Genomic DNA, 13737 nt, shown 5'->3' on the forward strand with positions numbered 1-13737 from the left:
TTTCAAATACCCTAAACCCCTTGAGACTTTTAGAAGCAAAAACCCCAAAACCATCTCACTGGTTGAGCACTTGCTAGGGGGCCACGCAAGCACTCGCTCTTGGCCTAGGTGCGAGCACTTGCCTAGGGACCACACGAGCGCTCGCTTAACAATCTTCAACCCTTTGGGCAAAGCCCAAATGTACGCCTAAACATTTTTACCTATTGTGTAAATAGTACCTGAGCGCTCACTCAATAGTACACAAACGGTCGCTGCTACCTCTGAAAAGCAATTTTAACATATTCTCCACTTTTTCAAACCAAGGCTCGCCCCAAGCTCCTATATAAGCCATGTCTTTGACCCTCAACCTTCCTTAACATCATAAATCTTAACCCTAGAGTGAGGAGTGATCTTTGAGAGAGAAGGAAGAAGCCTTGGTGAGGTCTCACCATCCTTAAGGTAACTTCTAGCATATTTCATATTCTTCATGTTTGTTATTATTGCTGTAATGACCCCGATGGGCAAATCAATTAACTAATAATTGACGTCATGGTTCGTCTCCAGCCCTATCCCTCATGGGACAAGACTTCGGAATTTCAACCTTTCTCGTTGAAACGAGAAAATCTCAGTGGAAAACTTTACTAAAACTCTAGAAAATAGAGAGCAGTAAATTTAACATACACACAACATGCATTAGAGTAAATATAAAAACCTCATAATATAAAGATAACCATCAAAGGTACTGGTCATTAGACCGTCATCAAATAGGATTACAATCCATAACATAATACCATGACATTGTTCCAACAAAAGATCAAAAGATCAAATCCTAGATCTAAGCTTAAGTAGGGCTAGCGAGATTAAAATCTCAATCATATCATCACGAGCAGTTCCCCAATCCTTCCACATAGACTTCAACCAAACCGGGTCCATGTCCTAAAAAATGACCCGAATCAGGTCATGTGCTAGCACCCAAGTTGACTCTGACAGCATCCACATCTAGGATAGCTAAACCGCACATATATTTGTAATGATAGGGAAAACATAAATAAAAGGGGGTAAGTTTAACGCAAATAATGTTCATGCCAGTTTAGTAATGAGCTCCATTTTCATAAGGAAAGAGATAGTTTCATATGGCAGTTTTTTATAAAGAATGTGATATAGATATATGATACATGCATATGATATAGAGTGACAGTCATAGTTCAACAGTATGGTCCCCGAGATATTACCTCTTCTTAGCAGGGTTGGTGCTGTCCCGAGGGACATGTAATACAATACCAGTGACTCAGCCATTGTACACTACCGTACATAACGCTAGTGGCATGACCGAGTCTGACCTCGGATGGCCCACACTGCTAATGATGTCCGTCCTGTAGTAACCTAATCATTTGAGAATGGCTACACTAGGTCAAAAAACCATTGAATCCAAAGCCCACATAACACTCATATATTTGACCATAAAGCTAACATGTATAGTAAGCCCATGGCCATTATACCACACGTATCGGTGTACCATGTCATACGATGCAAATTATCTTGTCTATATTTTACATGCATGTTTTTATAAGTCTCACTTTCTTAACATATTTAGCACAACATTTTTCTCAAAAATGCTAGAATTCATGTGTAGCAGGTATAAATCGTGAGAATTGCAAATATGCATGTCTTTGGTACTCAAAATACTAGTGCAGTGCATGGAAAATAACAATGAGCATTATGTGAGTTAAAACTCACCTAGGTCGTATAACGTCTCCGGGTATTCCAAATCATCCGGGTTTCCCAAATCTGTGGAAAACCTTATATTAGTCCTATTTCTATCAAACAACTCTAAAACAAGAAATTAGGAGCTATCAGATGGCTAGTTAAAATAAAGTCCCATGTCACACTCCAGATCGTATGTTCGGGCCTGGTACTATACGTCCTTTGTGATACTTCAGACCGTATGTCCGGGCTCGGGACCGTACGTCCTCTGTGATACTTCGGGCAGTACGTCCGGTCGCGAGATCGTACATCCGCTTCGAGGTTTTCAGGGAGAACCTCATTTTGTCCGCTCGTCCTCCTATTCTCCATAACAAAATTCTAAGGCTATCAAAGAGCTTCCTAAGGTCTCTTAACTCAAAACAACTTCTTCAAGCAAACGAAATCATGCTAAGTCAAAACAACGCTATTCTAAACAAGATTTAAAGCATAATCTAGGTAAAGCTTAACTAACAACTAAAACAACAATTAAGACAATGTTTAAGCAGCATAACGACATAAAAATGAGCTACGCTTAAGAGCGTTATGTTGTGCAAATATCTACCTAAATTAATAGGCAAATAAGTGTACGTTTTACTCGTAAGTGCACAAGATCAATATTTTAGTATATGGTGCAAGTACGAGACCATTTTCATGAGGATTGCTAAATTTTGCTTAAAATAAATTCCGTAAGTAGAACAAAACAAAGATTGATTTTGAGTTGATAATAATAAAAAGGCAGGGCTTTGATATCCACTACTAATCATGCTTATATAATATAACAATATGTCAATGCTTGATCATGTTATGCATATCTAATGTTTGTCAACCTAAGGGCATGTGTGTATACTCCTTAAGCTATAGATTTACTTAAGTAACGAGTTAGGCATGAGTATATACTCTAACTCTTTTCTTTCTTAAAGGATTTAACATGGGTGTATACTAAGTTGTTCTTTAAGAAAGCATTAATCTATAGAAATTGACAAACACATGGAACCTAGGGCATGGGTGTATACTCCCGGTTTTTCATGTTGATTAACCCAAAAACCCGGTGTGGATTTCTTTTGTTACTTTTATTAAACCTAGGACTCGGTCATCCAAATTGATTTAATTAACTAGTTCATACCACATGTATATGTTGATCAGGCAAACACATATGAGGAATTCATGAAAATAGGATTTAATTAAATTAAATATCACAACATGATCATCACAAAAGCGCCAATATTGAAATATTAAACATAATTAGGGCTTCAATCTAGCCCTACTAAGTAAATTAGTTCCACATGAGTTTGATGTTAAACATCTTCATAAAATAAAATAGGAAGCAAAAGAATAAACCCGAAACTTGAACTTGAAGAGCTCTAATTCTTCTCCTTGGAAATTGTGTGTCTATTCTAAAGGTTTAAGGGTCTATTGATAGGACTTAGGAATACTCTAGAAACCCTAAAAAACGTAGGGTTTGAGCCTTAGTTCGCACAAACTTCAAAACCCTAAAATCAACACTTTCCATAAAAAGGCTGGCGGCTGACTTGCTCCACACGCACGGGTGCGCTCGGTCGCAGCCCATGTGCGATTGATCGTAGGGCTGCGTTCGATCATATGTGCTGGGCGCTCGATTGCAGGTGCGATCAAGGCTGCTTTCTTGTGCGCACGAGCACACGCCTTGCACTCGTCTTGATCCGCGCCTGTAGTGCGCTCGATCGCAGCTCCACTGCGATTGATCGCACTACCTGAGCCTCCAGCTTTTTCCAAAATAGCTCTTTAAGCCTAAAACTTCTGAAATTGCTTCATTTTCTTCCAAAAGCCTACAAAAACAAAGAAAGCACATAAAAGAACTAAAATGGCATAAATTAATCAAAACTGTGGAATTAACAAATATAAGTTAAGGGCTAAAATATGAATATTTTGGCACGCGTACGTCTGTTTAATATTTGCAGAGCGTAAGTATGGTGGTCCCCCACGTACATCCGCACTACAAACAGAAGCGTACGTCCGGTCCAAAAGTCCAAATTACCCTTCTAGTGTCCTTAGTGACCAAAAGCCCAAATTATCCCCCTAACTAAGCTACCTAAGCTTAATTAATTATTTGGGTCACTACAATTACTTTCCTGGTGTTACACATTTTAAAAGTATACCTTGGCCAACACTTGTACCCATTTTCTTACCAAAAACTATTTCAACCCACCCTTGTTTCCTTTAAAGTTGCATGATAGTATGTTTTGTGCTTAGATGTGTCTATTTAAGACCTAGAAAGAGAAGTACCAACCCATAGCTTTAGATAGAAGCCTAAAACACATTTTGGGAGCTTCTGGCCGGACGCTTGCCCTAGGGAGCGAGCGCTCACCCAGAGAGCAAGGCACACGCCCCTTAGTCCCAAACATGTGGTATGAAGGTTTTGGTAGCTCTTTTTGTTAGATGGAACCTCGTAGAATTCTATAGTACTGCTTATAATGATGAGTCGTGTTTTGTTATAGTAGGGATTCGTGATTTCGGAGGACTTGAGCAAGCACACGAGGTAAGTAAATACTTACAAATACTTTCCTTAAAAACGTGTGATATGTCAGCTAACTGAGCACGCGTATGATATAAGCATGCCTACATTTTGTACAACTTAGTAACTGCTTTAATAACTCGTTGATAAGATGCATTGTATAACATGGTATACCGGTACCTACGGTATAATAGCTATGGGCTTACTATATAGACTTGATTCTATGTAGCAGACAGGTTGGGTAGCTTTTAAGTAAACATGTTGCAAGGGAGTTAGCTAGGTTACGCATTGTACTTAGCAGTACATTTTGTATTAGATGCTCATGTGTTTCCAAAATGAATTTCGAAAAGAAAATGAATTTCATTCGTACCTCGAATTTCACAAAATCGATTTTCATGTCAATTTGAATCACAGCTAGCCTTGTTTTGATGCCCCCAATTACTTTGAGAAAATACCTTGCCTCTGAATTACTTGTTTCAAAAAAAAAAAAAAGAAATTTGGCCTCGGGCCGAGCGCCCGTGTGAAGGCGAAGAACGCTTGCACTTAAGTGCTCACCTAGAGTCCCACGCATCTCCTCTTTAAAAACGGCCGAGTGCTCTTTAAACCTTATTCATTTCCATTTTCTCTTGTTTTCTCTCAAACCAAACGCTTCCAAGGTTATTTTTGGCCGTATCTCCCCAAGATTCAAAGTTTCATTTCATCATTTTAACAAAGGTATGCGACTTCAACCGTTTTTAATTTGAAATTTCCATTTTTAGGGTTTGAGAGTTTGATTTGGGATTTTCATCTTTCCTTTGATTTTGGGTTAGGATTGAGCATCTAGATGTTTACTTGTTGTGTTAGGATTGCCCTAAATCTTCAAAACCCACTAACCCCTTTAGCCAATTTTGGCATACCCAAAACCCTAGCTTTTGAATTTGGAATTTTTCCCTAAAATCCGAAATTCTTGGTTTGGGTAGTCCCACTTGGGCACATGACCAATTGAGGTCCAAAACCCTTAATCAAAGGCCCAATCTATATTTTTGACAAATCTAATTTTGGATTTTTGCCCAAATCCAAAAATGACCAAAATACCCCCAAGCCTTGAATTAGGATTTCTGCCCTAATTTCTATTAAGGGGTCAATTTGATTATTGAATTGCACCTTAACATCCCTAATTGAAAGCCTAACCTATGAACCTAGCTAGTTGAATTTTGACATATTATCCAAACCCTAAAATGACCAAAATGCCCATAGCCCTAACTCTCATACCATGGTAACCCCGCACCTTGAGGTCGCCACTGTGAGTGCTTGCCCTTGGAACAATACCAAACATCTTGAGCTGTCAACCTCAACCCAAACGAATTTCGGTATTTTTTCTGAATTCAAAAAATTACCAGAATATCTTTAAGACCGAAACCCTAATTTCTCTGATTACCCACTCACCCTGGTATCCTCACATCTTGAAGTAACCGTTGTATTGGACTACGCAAAAGGCAGCACCATTTATTTTGGTGCTAACCTTTAAATGCAAAATTACAAAAAAACCCTTAAGCCTCAAATTCTTATTACCTCGGTACCCTCGCATGGTAGGGTCGCCATTGAATTGGACCGCCTTACGACGGCACCAAATTCCTTAAGCCGTCACCCTCACCCAATTGGGTTCGGCACCTCTGATCGGATAAAAGGTGACCAAAATACCCCTGATAACCCGATATTTTCTTCCTTTCCTCTCGATGGGTGTTCTCGTTAACCCCTTTGAACGATCTTGAAATTGAAGCCAGACCTGACATTTGAAGCCTACATGTTATCCTCAAAACTCTATTATGAAGCAATTGAACCGAATTTTAAACCACAAACTGACCTCTTCACAACTTCGCTAAGCTTTCATTAAGATTCAAACATCTTCACGTTTTTCGATGCTTCTTGCATTTTCCTGACACTTGAGGGGGGGGGGGGGGATTTCAGTTTCTAGGATTAGGCTACCATTTTTATAGTTAGATGAATTATTAAGGTTGCACATAGAATTGGTAGTGATGGTTTTTGATCCGATGCAGGACGATGGCACGGACAAAGGCAAATGCGGAAGCTTCGTCTTCCTCCTACCCGACCCGATCCCCACTTTGACTCTGACTTCGAGATGGAGGGGGCAAAGGAAGAGGGCATGTTAGACGAGTCTTCGGCGCACGGTTCCGAGGATAGCTACGGCATGGATAGGGACGACACCCAGTTTATCTACGACCGTGTTCCCTTCAGGGTCGCCAAGGCGGAGCGTCGATAAAACTCTCTCTACTGTGGCCGCAACATCATTTTTGAGAGGGGGATGAATGTGCCCGACGTGGGCAACCACGCCCTGAGAGTGCGGGATGCACTCGATGCCCAGGGATGGTTTCCGATGATGGAGGATCACCGGCCAGTTGCGATTGGGATAGTTCGCGAGTTCTACACGAACCTGCATGACTAGAGAGCAGATTCATTCCAGACCTGGGTAAAGGGCAAGCCAAACTGAGTGCACTCCCTGACTTCCCATGGTTGCTCGACTGCACTCCCAGTCGTTGCCAGATGATTGAGCATTTCGTCGATGGGCGCCCCCTCAAATGAACCTGGAGGGAGAAAGGGTCTTCTAGATCAATGCCCTCCAGGACGATGACTAGATGGTATACGCTGTGATGATCAGTTGAGTCCTCCCAGTTCAGAGCCTCACCACTGTCACATAGGATAGGGCTCTCTGCTTGTATGCCCTCTTGACTTATAGCTCCATCTAATATAGCTCCTTCGTGCTCTCGACGATGATGGGAGTTCGACTGGCCAAGCAGGTCACCTCCCTACCTTACAGGGCCCTTGTCAACCGGATAGTTGAGCACGCCGGAGTATCTCTAGCAGGAAAGGAGATGGTGAAGTCCAAAGGACCATTTACTTTTCGATACCTCAATGCTTAATGTTCTCTTCGCTACTCCCATCAAGAACATCACACACCTTCCTACCACAAAGAACTCATGTTTGGAAGACAATCTTCCTCCTCCACTCTCTGTGTTGTCATCACTCTATCAACATCCTCTTCCTCATCATCGTAGTCATCCTAAGTTGGTTCTGGTAGCACTTCTTCATCTTCCTATAGGGTTCATCAACCGTTGTGGACAACCATATGAAGTGTGTCCCCTCTCTCCACTCCCAAAACACTGCACTTGCGATCCAGAATCAACATTGGAAAAGGCTGGACCAGAATTGCTTTGTGCTCCATATATATTCTTGCTCTTTTCACTTCTGTCACTATTGGCAGTATTTCTACCCACTGTCCAGTTCATTATAGTAGTATCCTGACCAATCTTTTGAGCTGTCTGGCCATTATGAACACTAAACAATTGTTGAACCCTTTTGTGTTGCACTCTCAACTCTATCAGTCAAAGGTTTCCTTGCACTGTATCGCAACACCTGCTTTTCTACCATTAAGGCATATTGTTGAGGATCTTCTAGATTAAATAAACAAACCATTCCCAATTAATCTTTAATGGGTTGGTTCAAGCCAGCAAGTAACAAGATTTCATCTACTCGTTTGTCCCATTTAAACCAAGTTGAATAGAGAGGTTGTTGAACTCTGAAGTGTATTCCTCCACAGACATCCCTCTTTGTTTTAACGAGTGGATCTTTCATATGATTCCATCGCATAATCAGCCCACAAAAATTGCTTTCGCAACTTCACTTTCATATGCTCCCATGTGTTGATTTTTGGCTTGCCCTCTTTTCCATCATTGAAGTGCAATACCCTTCAATTTAAGCCTCACAAACAGCTTCCCTCAAAATAAGTCTCCAAACTCGCTTCCCAATTTAAATAATCATGTGCATGCATATTTCCAAAAAAGAAATCAGAAACTTCTATTTTGATTCCTCCACTGTTTAAGTCAAGCTATGCACCAATTGATCCTCTAATGTGCCTCGTGCTGCATGTTCTACAAGTCCAGCATCATGAAAGGGGTTCATCTTCTATATCATCACTCTCATCCTCAATACCAAACTGATATGATCCCAGTAGCAATTTAAACATGATTAACATTGTAATCATTGTTATGTCATTATGAGGATTGCTAAATTGGATTGTGCCACATCATGAACAAAAAAGCTAAGCTGACATGTTTGATTATGGCTTTTCTAGGCATGGCACTGAGAAAACTATGTGGTAGACGATATCGAAGCCCATGACCTCCCCCTTCCCAAACACGCCGAGCCATCACCATTAGGCACCACCTGTCACACAAAATAAGAGTCTGAGTTGCTAATGTATGTTTAAACTTTATATACAAGACAAGGTGAAAGTGGTACTCTTAAAGTCTCATGCATTCTATTCATAAATAAGAGTGTTTTTATCTTACTAGTCAAAAAAGCTAAGCTAACATGATAATTGTTAAGGAACTGGAAGGTGCCCAATAGCTTATATAGATATGATTAAGCTTGTACTTAAGTCATGTGGAACACTTGGGATCATAACACTTTTTTCGCCTTTTGGCTACGAATACTGAATTTATACCCTAATTCAAGGATGTGGCGGTTGGGTAGTATATTAGTATCGGATTAAGCAATTCAATTTATTGTTGTAGTTTCTAGATTGGGGTTTTTCCCTTGCCCTAGGGGGATTTGAGGGAGATTCGCTTTGCCCACTTTTACTTTCTCCAGTTGGAGAGGCATTAAGCAGTCTTATTGTGTGGAGAAAAGGAGTTATTGCAGTTTTAATAGGTAACATTTTTTGAAAACTAGCCATGAGATTTGTAAACACTCGGACCAAAGACTTTAACTCAAAGCCTTGCACGCAACTCCTCCAGCCCATGCCATATTGTCTGAATTGGATGGTTATAGCTAGTTTGCTTGCCATGAAATGAAAAAGCTTAATTGGACCCATTGGACCACTCATTCTAAAAGCCCATGGGTGTGTAGTTTATTGTGCGGAGAAAATATGAATGTAACACCATGCACTTATTTCCCTAGGATCCTATGGGTGATATATATATATATATATATAGCGATAACAAATAATTTTGTATTTTTAAAGCTCCACGCCTAACCATACAATTATGAGTAAATTTTAAATATGTTAAATTTTTAACTCTAGATAATAAGTAGGTCTTAAATGCTAAAATTTCATTTGTAATTCATTCCATGCTATTTGCATGAAAATTTATAATTTTTTATTTATTTTTATTTCTTTTTCTATAAAACAGATGCATGTTAATATGGAGATATGAAATAAATTCTACTCTATCTAGATTTCATTTTGAATAAAAACGATTAGGAATTAGGATGACTATATATATATTTGGCATTTCAAAAGTATTTAAATAAATTTGCCATATAAGAGTTTCTCCATGCCATTAGATGGAGTCATTCAATGGATGGAGTCCATGACACTTGCCATTATTTTAAATGGATTTGAGAATATTTTCTTTAGACTAGTTTGGAAGAAATTTATGTCCTTCCATAAAAACCAATTGCATATTTGGAGACATGTATTTAATTCTTTGCTCCTTTGAATTGTACATGAAAAGAATTCATTAGTGAAATCTGTAATGAGTGTGATTCATATTCTAATTATTATCTTTCCTTATTATCTTATATATATATATATATACACCTCACTACGGCTTTCGATCGATATCGATCATCTGTGAGACAATTGGCTTAACAAGTTTTATGGGTTTGTTTATGTTACTAATTCTTGGTGTTACTTTTTTCTGTTGTGTAGTGGATGGAGGAAGAATTAGCATGTTCGATGAGCCACAGGTACTCAAATATCTATGAAAAACACATGATGCCAATATCCTTTTGCTCGAATGGCAAAAAGTGAAGAAGAAGATGGAAAAAAAAAAGAAGAAAAAACAGTTGAGAAACATTCAATTCCATAGTACAAAACATAGAAACTTTAACTTGTATGATTGATGCTGTAGTGTGTGATTAATAAGAAAACTATTATTAGATCTTTGCTGTGTTGATGTGCAGTCAGGTGATGTTGGTGAGTTCGATTGTGTGGATATCTATAAGCAGCCCGCATTTGATCATCATCTGCTTAAGAATCACAAAATTCAAGTAATCAATTACAAATCATATTCTTTCAACATTCCTTTTTCTTTCTTTTTTTCTTTTTTATCTTTTTGGGGGGGGGGGGGGGGGGGTGGTCTCCTCTACAAAATTGATCATAATTTACAAAATTATGCAGATGAACCCAAGTTTCTCAACAAGAAGGAAGACAAATGAAGTTTTCTTAAAAAGCCAACTTGTGGGTTTCCGTTGCCCACAAGGAATGGTACCGATACGAAGACCTAAAACTGGTTTGAAGTCTTTCTCAAAATCTCATGGTGGAAGCCTTCACACATTTGCAACAAAACTTCCTGGCGAATATGTAAGTTTCTACATATATGTATACTTCTCTTGAGTTTTATGATATGCATGTACGTTAACAATCCTCCAAAGGAGAGGCCAGGATGCTTTAATTTAAGTCATGGTTTTATCTATCATATTCAATAAAACTTCATTATTTGATAAATGATATGTATCCAATGCATAAATTAATTATATTCAAATGATCATGACATCAATATTAATTTCTTGACTTAGTCTGTAGGTATTGAAACAACTGAGGATGCGACTTACCATGGAGCAAAAGCAGTAATCACAATTAATAATCCACGTGTGGAAGTGGGCCAATACAGTAAAGCTCAAATATGGGTTCGAAATGGACCTGAAGCTGAAACAAACAGCATAGAAGTTGGATGGGCAGTAAGTCAACAATCATTTCATATATATATATATATATATATAGTCACCATAGTGTGTGTGTGTATATATATACATATTTTTTTTCTTCTCATTTACACCTTATGATATATTGTACGTTATTTATATATGTATAGGTGCATCCTAAATTATATGGTGACAATCGCACACGACTTACTGCATATTGGACTGTAAGAATAGATCGATTTCTTGTTCCAATACCTTTTGTGTGATCTTATGAATGATACCCTTAATTGAATCCATTTGAACATTATATCAACAGGCAGATGGGTTTCAAAAAACTGGTTGTTACAATACTGAATGTCCAGGTTTTGTACAAGTACATAACGAATATCACCTTGGTGGATATTTTGCTAATATTTCTGTCTTTGATGGACCGCAATACGGTCTTAAAATGACCATTATTCAGGTAATTTTTAATTAATTTTTTTTTTTGTTTTTTTTGTACAAAGTAGTAACAAGCTTAAAAATTAATGTGCAAAATTGATTGAAGTAGTATTAATTTCTTGGTCTCTGGTTTTGGTAGGATCAAGAAACCGGAAATTGGTGGTTGATGGATGATGATGATTACAAATATGGATACTGGCCGAAGGAGATATTCACTCATTTAGCTACTGGAGCATCTTATCTTCGATATGGTGGAGCAACATTTTCGCCTTCTAATATACAAACTCCAGTACCAATGGGGAATGGTAATATTCCTGACTTCAAAGCCGATGAAGCGGGTACTTTTACATTTGTTCAATTTGTGAACGCGGATTACCAAATTGTTGACGTTAATATCAAAATGGAGGAGGATTTCTTTGATGGCCAGGATCCAAATTGTTACGGTGTTGTAGATTGGAATGATGGCCAGGATCCAAATACAACCGGGCATGCCTTCACCTATGGGGGTCCTGGTGGGCCATGTCCTTAAGGATTATTTTTTTATTTTTTATTTTTTTTCTCTGCAATGTTCTTATCAATTAATGTAGGTTGGGTTGAATAATAATAAGATGAAGTTATCTCTATTGAGATATTATTCTTTTAAATTGAAATTTCCAGGTCGAGAAAAAATTATTTAAAAAGATGAAAAACTCGTATTCCAACTTTTCAATCTTTCCTTGTCAAATTGGTGGTTCACGAAATTTTCATCAAGTTCATTGAAAATTTCACAAGGTAGTCATAAGATAATATCTTATGTTTCATCAAAAAATCATGAAACGCCACAATATATAACAAACATGCATGAATAGAGAAGAGGAACGTAGACTTATCTGACACCCCCGAAGGGGGCAAAACTCGATTTGGTGTCTGTAAATACGTATAGATCTATGATGTATAAGATTCACTGTCATGTGAACTCTCGAGTGATTGATTTATCAAGAACGAATAATCATTCCCGCATATGGCGGCTGTTAGAACAATTTAATTCTCAGAGAATCTCAGAGTATAAAATGATATTTCAAGATGTTTTTGTACCCTGTGTATGCCCTATTTATAGGTTGAAGAGTTGAGGTAGACTTTGAGTAGTTCTTCTTATTTGAGTTGAATTGGGATTGAGAGCTGTAGTTGGACTTGGGCAGCAACTCCAATGTAAACTTTGAGTAGAACTCTGTGACCAGATTATTCTAACAGTGTCCCACTTGAACTATTTAATTAGTAACTCTATGGGCCTATTATTGGCCCTAAAACCCAAAATTTGATGGACTTGTAGTGTAATTTTATTCCCAACAATATTGATGCCTTGATTCTCTAGTGCTACCAATCCACTAATGGGCCACACAAATAAACTAATCCAGCGGAAGCCCAATATTCAAGAAAGTGTATGTTTAGACATGCATAGTGATAGGTTCTTATGGAAAATGTGATCTGTTCATTAAAAAAACAATTACAACCATTAAAAGGGTTGTCAGAGTTGTATTTGTTGGGAACGAGCCGCGGCACCACTACATTTATTAAAGGGTGCACCGATGCATAGCTTGGTCCATCATTTTACTCTCATTTTCTCAATTCTCCCATGTGATAATCCTTCAATACATAATTTTGCATCTTTATGTACTTTTTTGTTTTTGTTTTTTTTTTTTAGAATAAAAACTCAAAAACTTTTCATTAAACGTTAAAATCAAGACCGAGCAGGTCGCTCGAGTCTTACAATATCAGCAATACAATATAGGGTGTCATCCCACCAAGTTCTATCCATGACATAATTAATTTGTTGCCTCCTTTGATAAACAATGGGCAGCCCTATTTGCATCTCTACCCACATGCCCACACTTCCATTATGAAAAAGAATTAAGCACAACCATCGTATCATCCGCAATATGCCCAAAACTACTCACTGAAGGGCCAGTTGAGACCAAAGCATCAATGACGACCACTTGTGAATCACTTTCAAGATAAATGTTTTGAGCACCCAAAGCTTGAAACAGTGATACTCCATAAAAAATTGCCACAGCTTCAGCTGGTGTGGGATCCTAAGAACCCCTCCTAGTGAAACTTCTTGCTGCACACACGTTCCCTTCATCATCCCGAACAACTATCCCAATACCTATACGTCCCCCTTGTTGGTCCAAAGCTGCGTCACAATTTACCTTCAACCAACCCTCCTCAGGTCTGGACCATATCGTCAGATAAACTCTCGGCAAAGGCCTCGAGGCTTCTTCCACATGCTGCGCAGGATGAAACTCTTCAATACTAGAAGTGGCAGCCCGCACCAGATCATTAGGATGTTTCCTCATGAATGAAAGCGTTTTGAGGGAACCAAATCTTACACGTTGTGTCAA

At 38.5% G+C, this 13737-nt stretch overlaps 1 protein-coding gene across 1 annotated transcript; it reads left to right on the top strand.

The window, feature by feature from the left end:
• The first annotated feature begins 6515 nt into the window (after nt 1-6515).
• On the top strand, nt 6516-11888 carry LOC132174092 (protein neprosin-like). Its single transcript, XM_059585798.2, has 10 exons — nt 6516-6631; nt 6963-7086; nt 8785-8920; nt 9924-9961; nt 10178-10264; nt 10395-10577; nt 10793-10954; nt 11089-11142; nt 11235-11381; nt 11499-11888. The coding sequence occupies exons 1-10, from the start codon at nt 6516-6518 to the stop codon at nt 11886-11888; spliced, it is 1437 nt and encodes a 478-aa protein (XP_059441781.2).
• The last annotated feature ends 1849 nt before the right edge of the window (nt 11889-13737 follow it).

The sequence above is a fragment of the Corylus avellana genome, chromosome 3, assembly GCF_965113065.1.
Source record: "Corylus avellana chromosome 3, dhCorAvel1.hap1.2, whole genome shotgun sequence".
Classification (NCBI taxonomy): domain Eukaryota; kingdom Viridiplantae; phylum Streptophyta; class Magnoliopsida; order Fagales; family Betulaceae; genus Corylus; species Corylus avellana.

Bases quoted from the DNA above. Each gene is read 5' to 3' on its own strand.
- LOC132174092 (XM_059585798.2), top strand. From the start codon at position 6,516: ATGAATGTGCCCGACGTGGGCAACCACGCCCTGAGAGTGCGGGATGCA. The intron at 6,632-6,962 runs GTTCTACACGAA...CATCTAATATAG, and splicing joins GCGATTGGGATAGTTCGCGA to CTCCTTCGTGCTCTCGACGA. The intron at 11,382-11,498 runs GTAATTTTTAAT...TGGTTTTGGTAG, and splicing joins TTAAAATGACCATTATTCAG to GATCAAGAAACCGGAAATTG.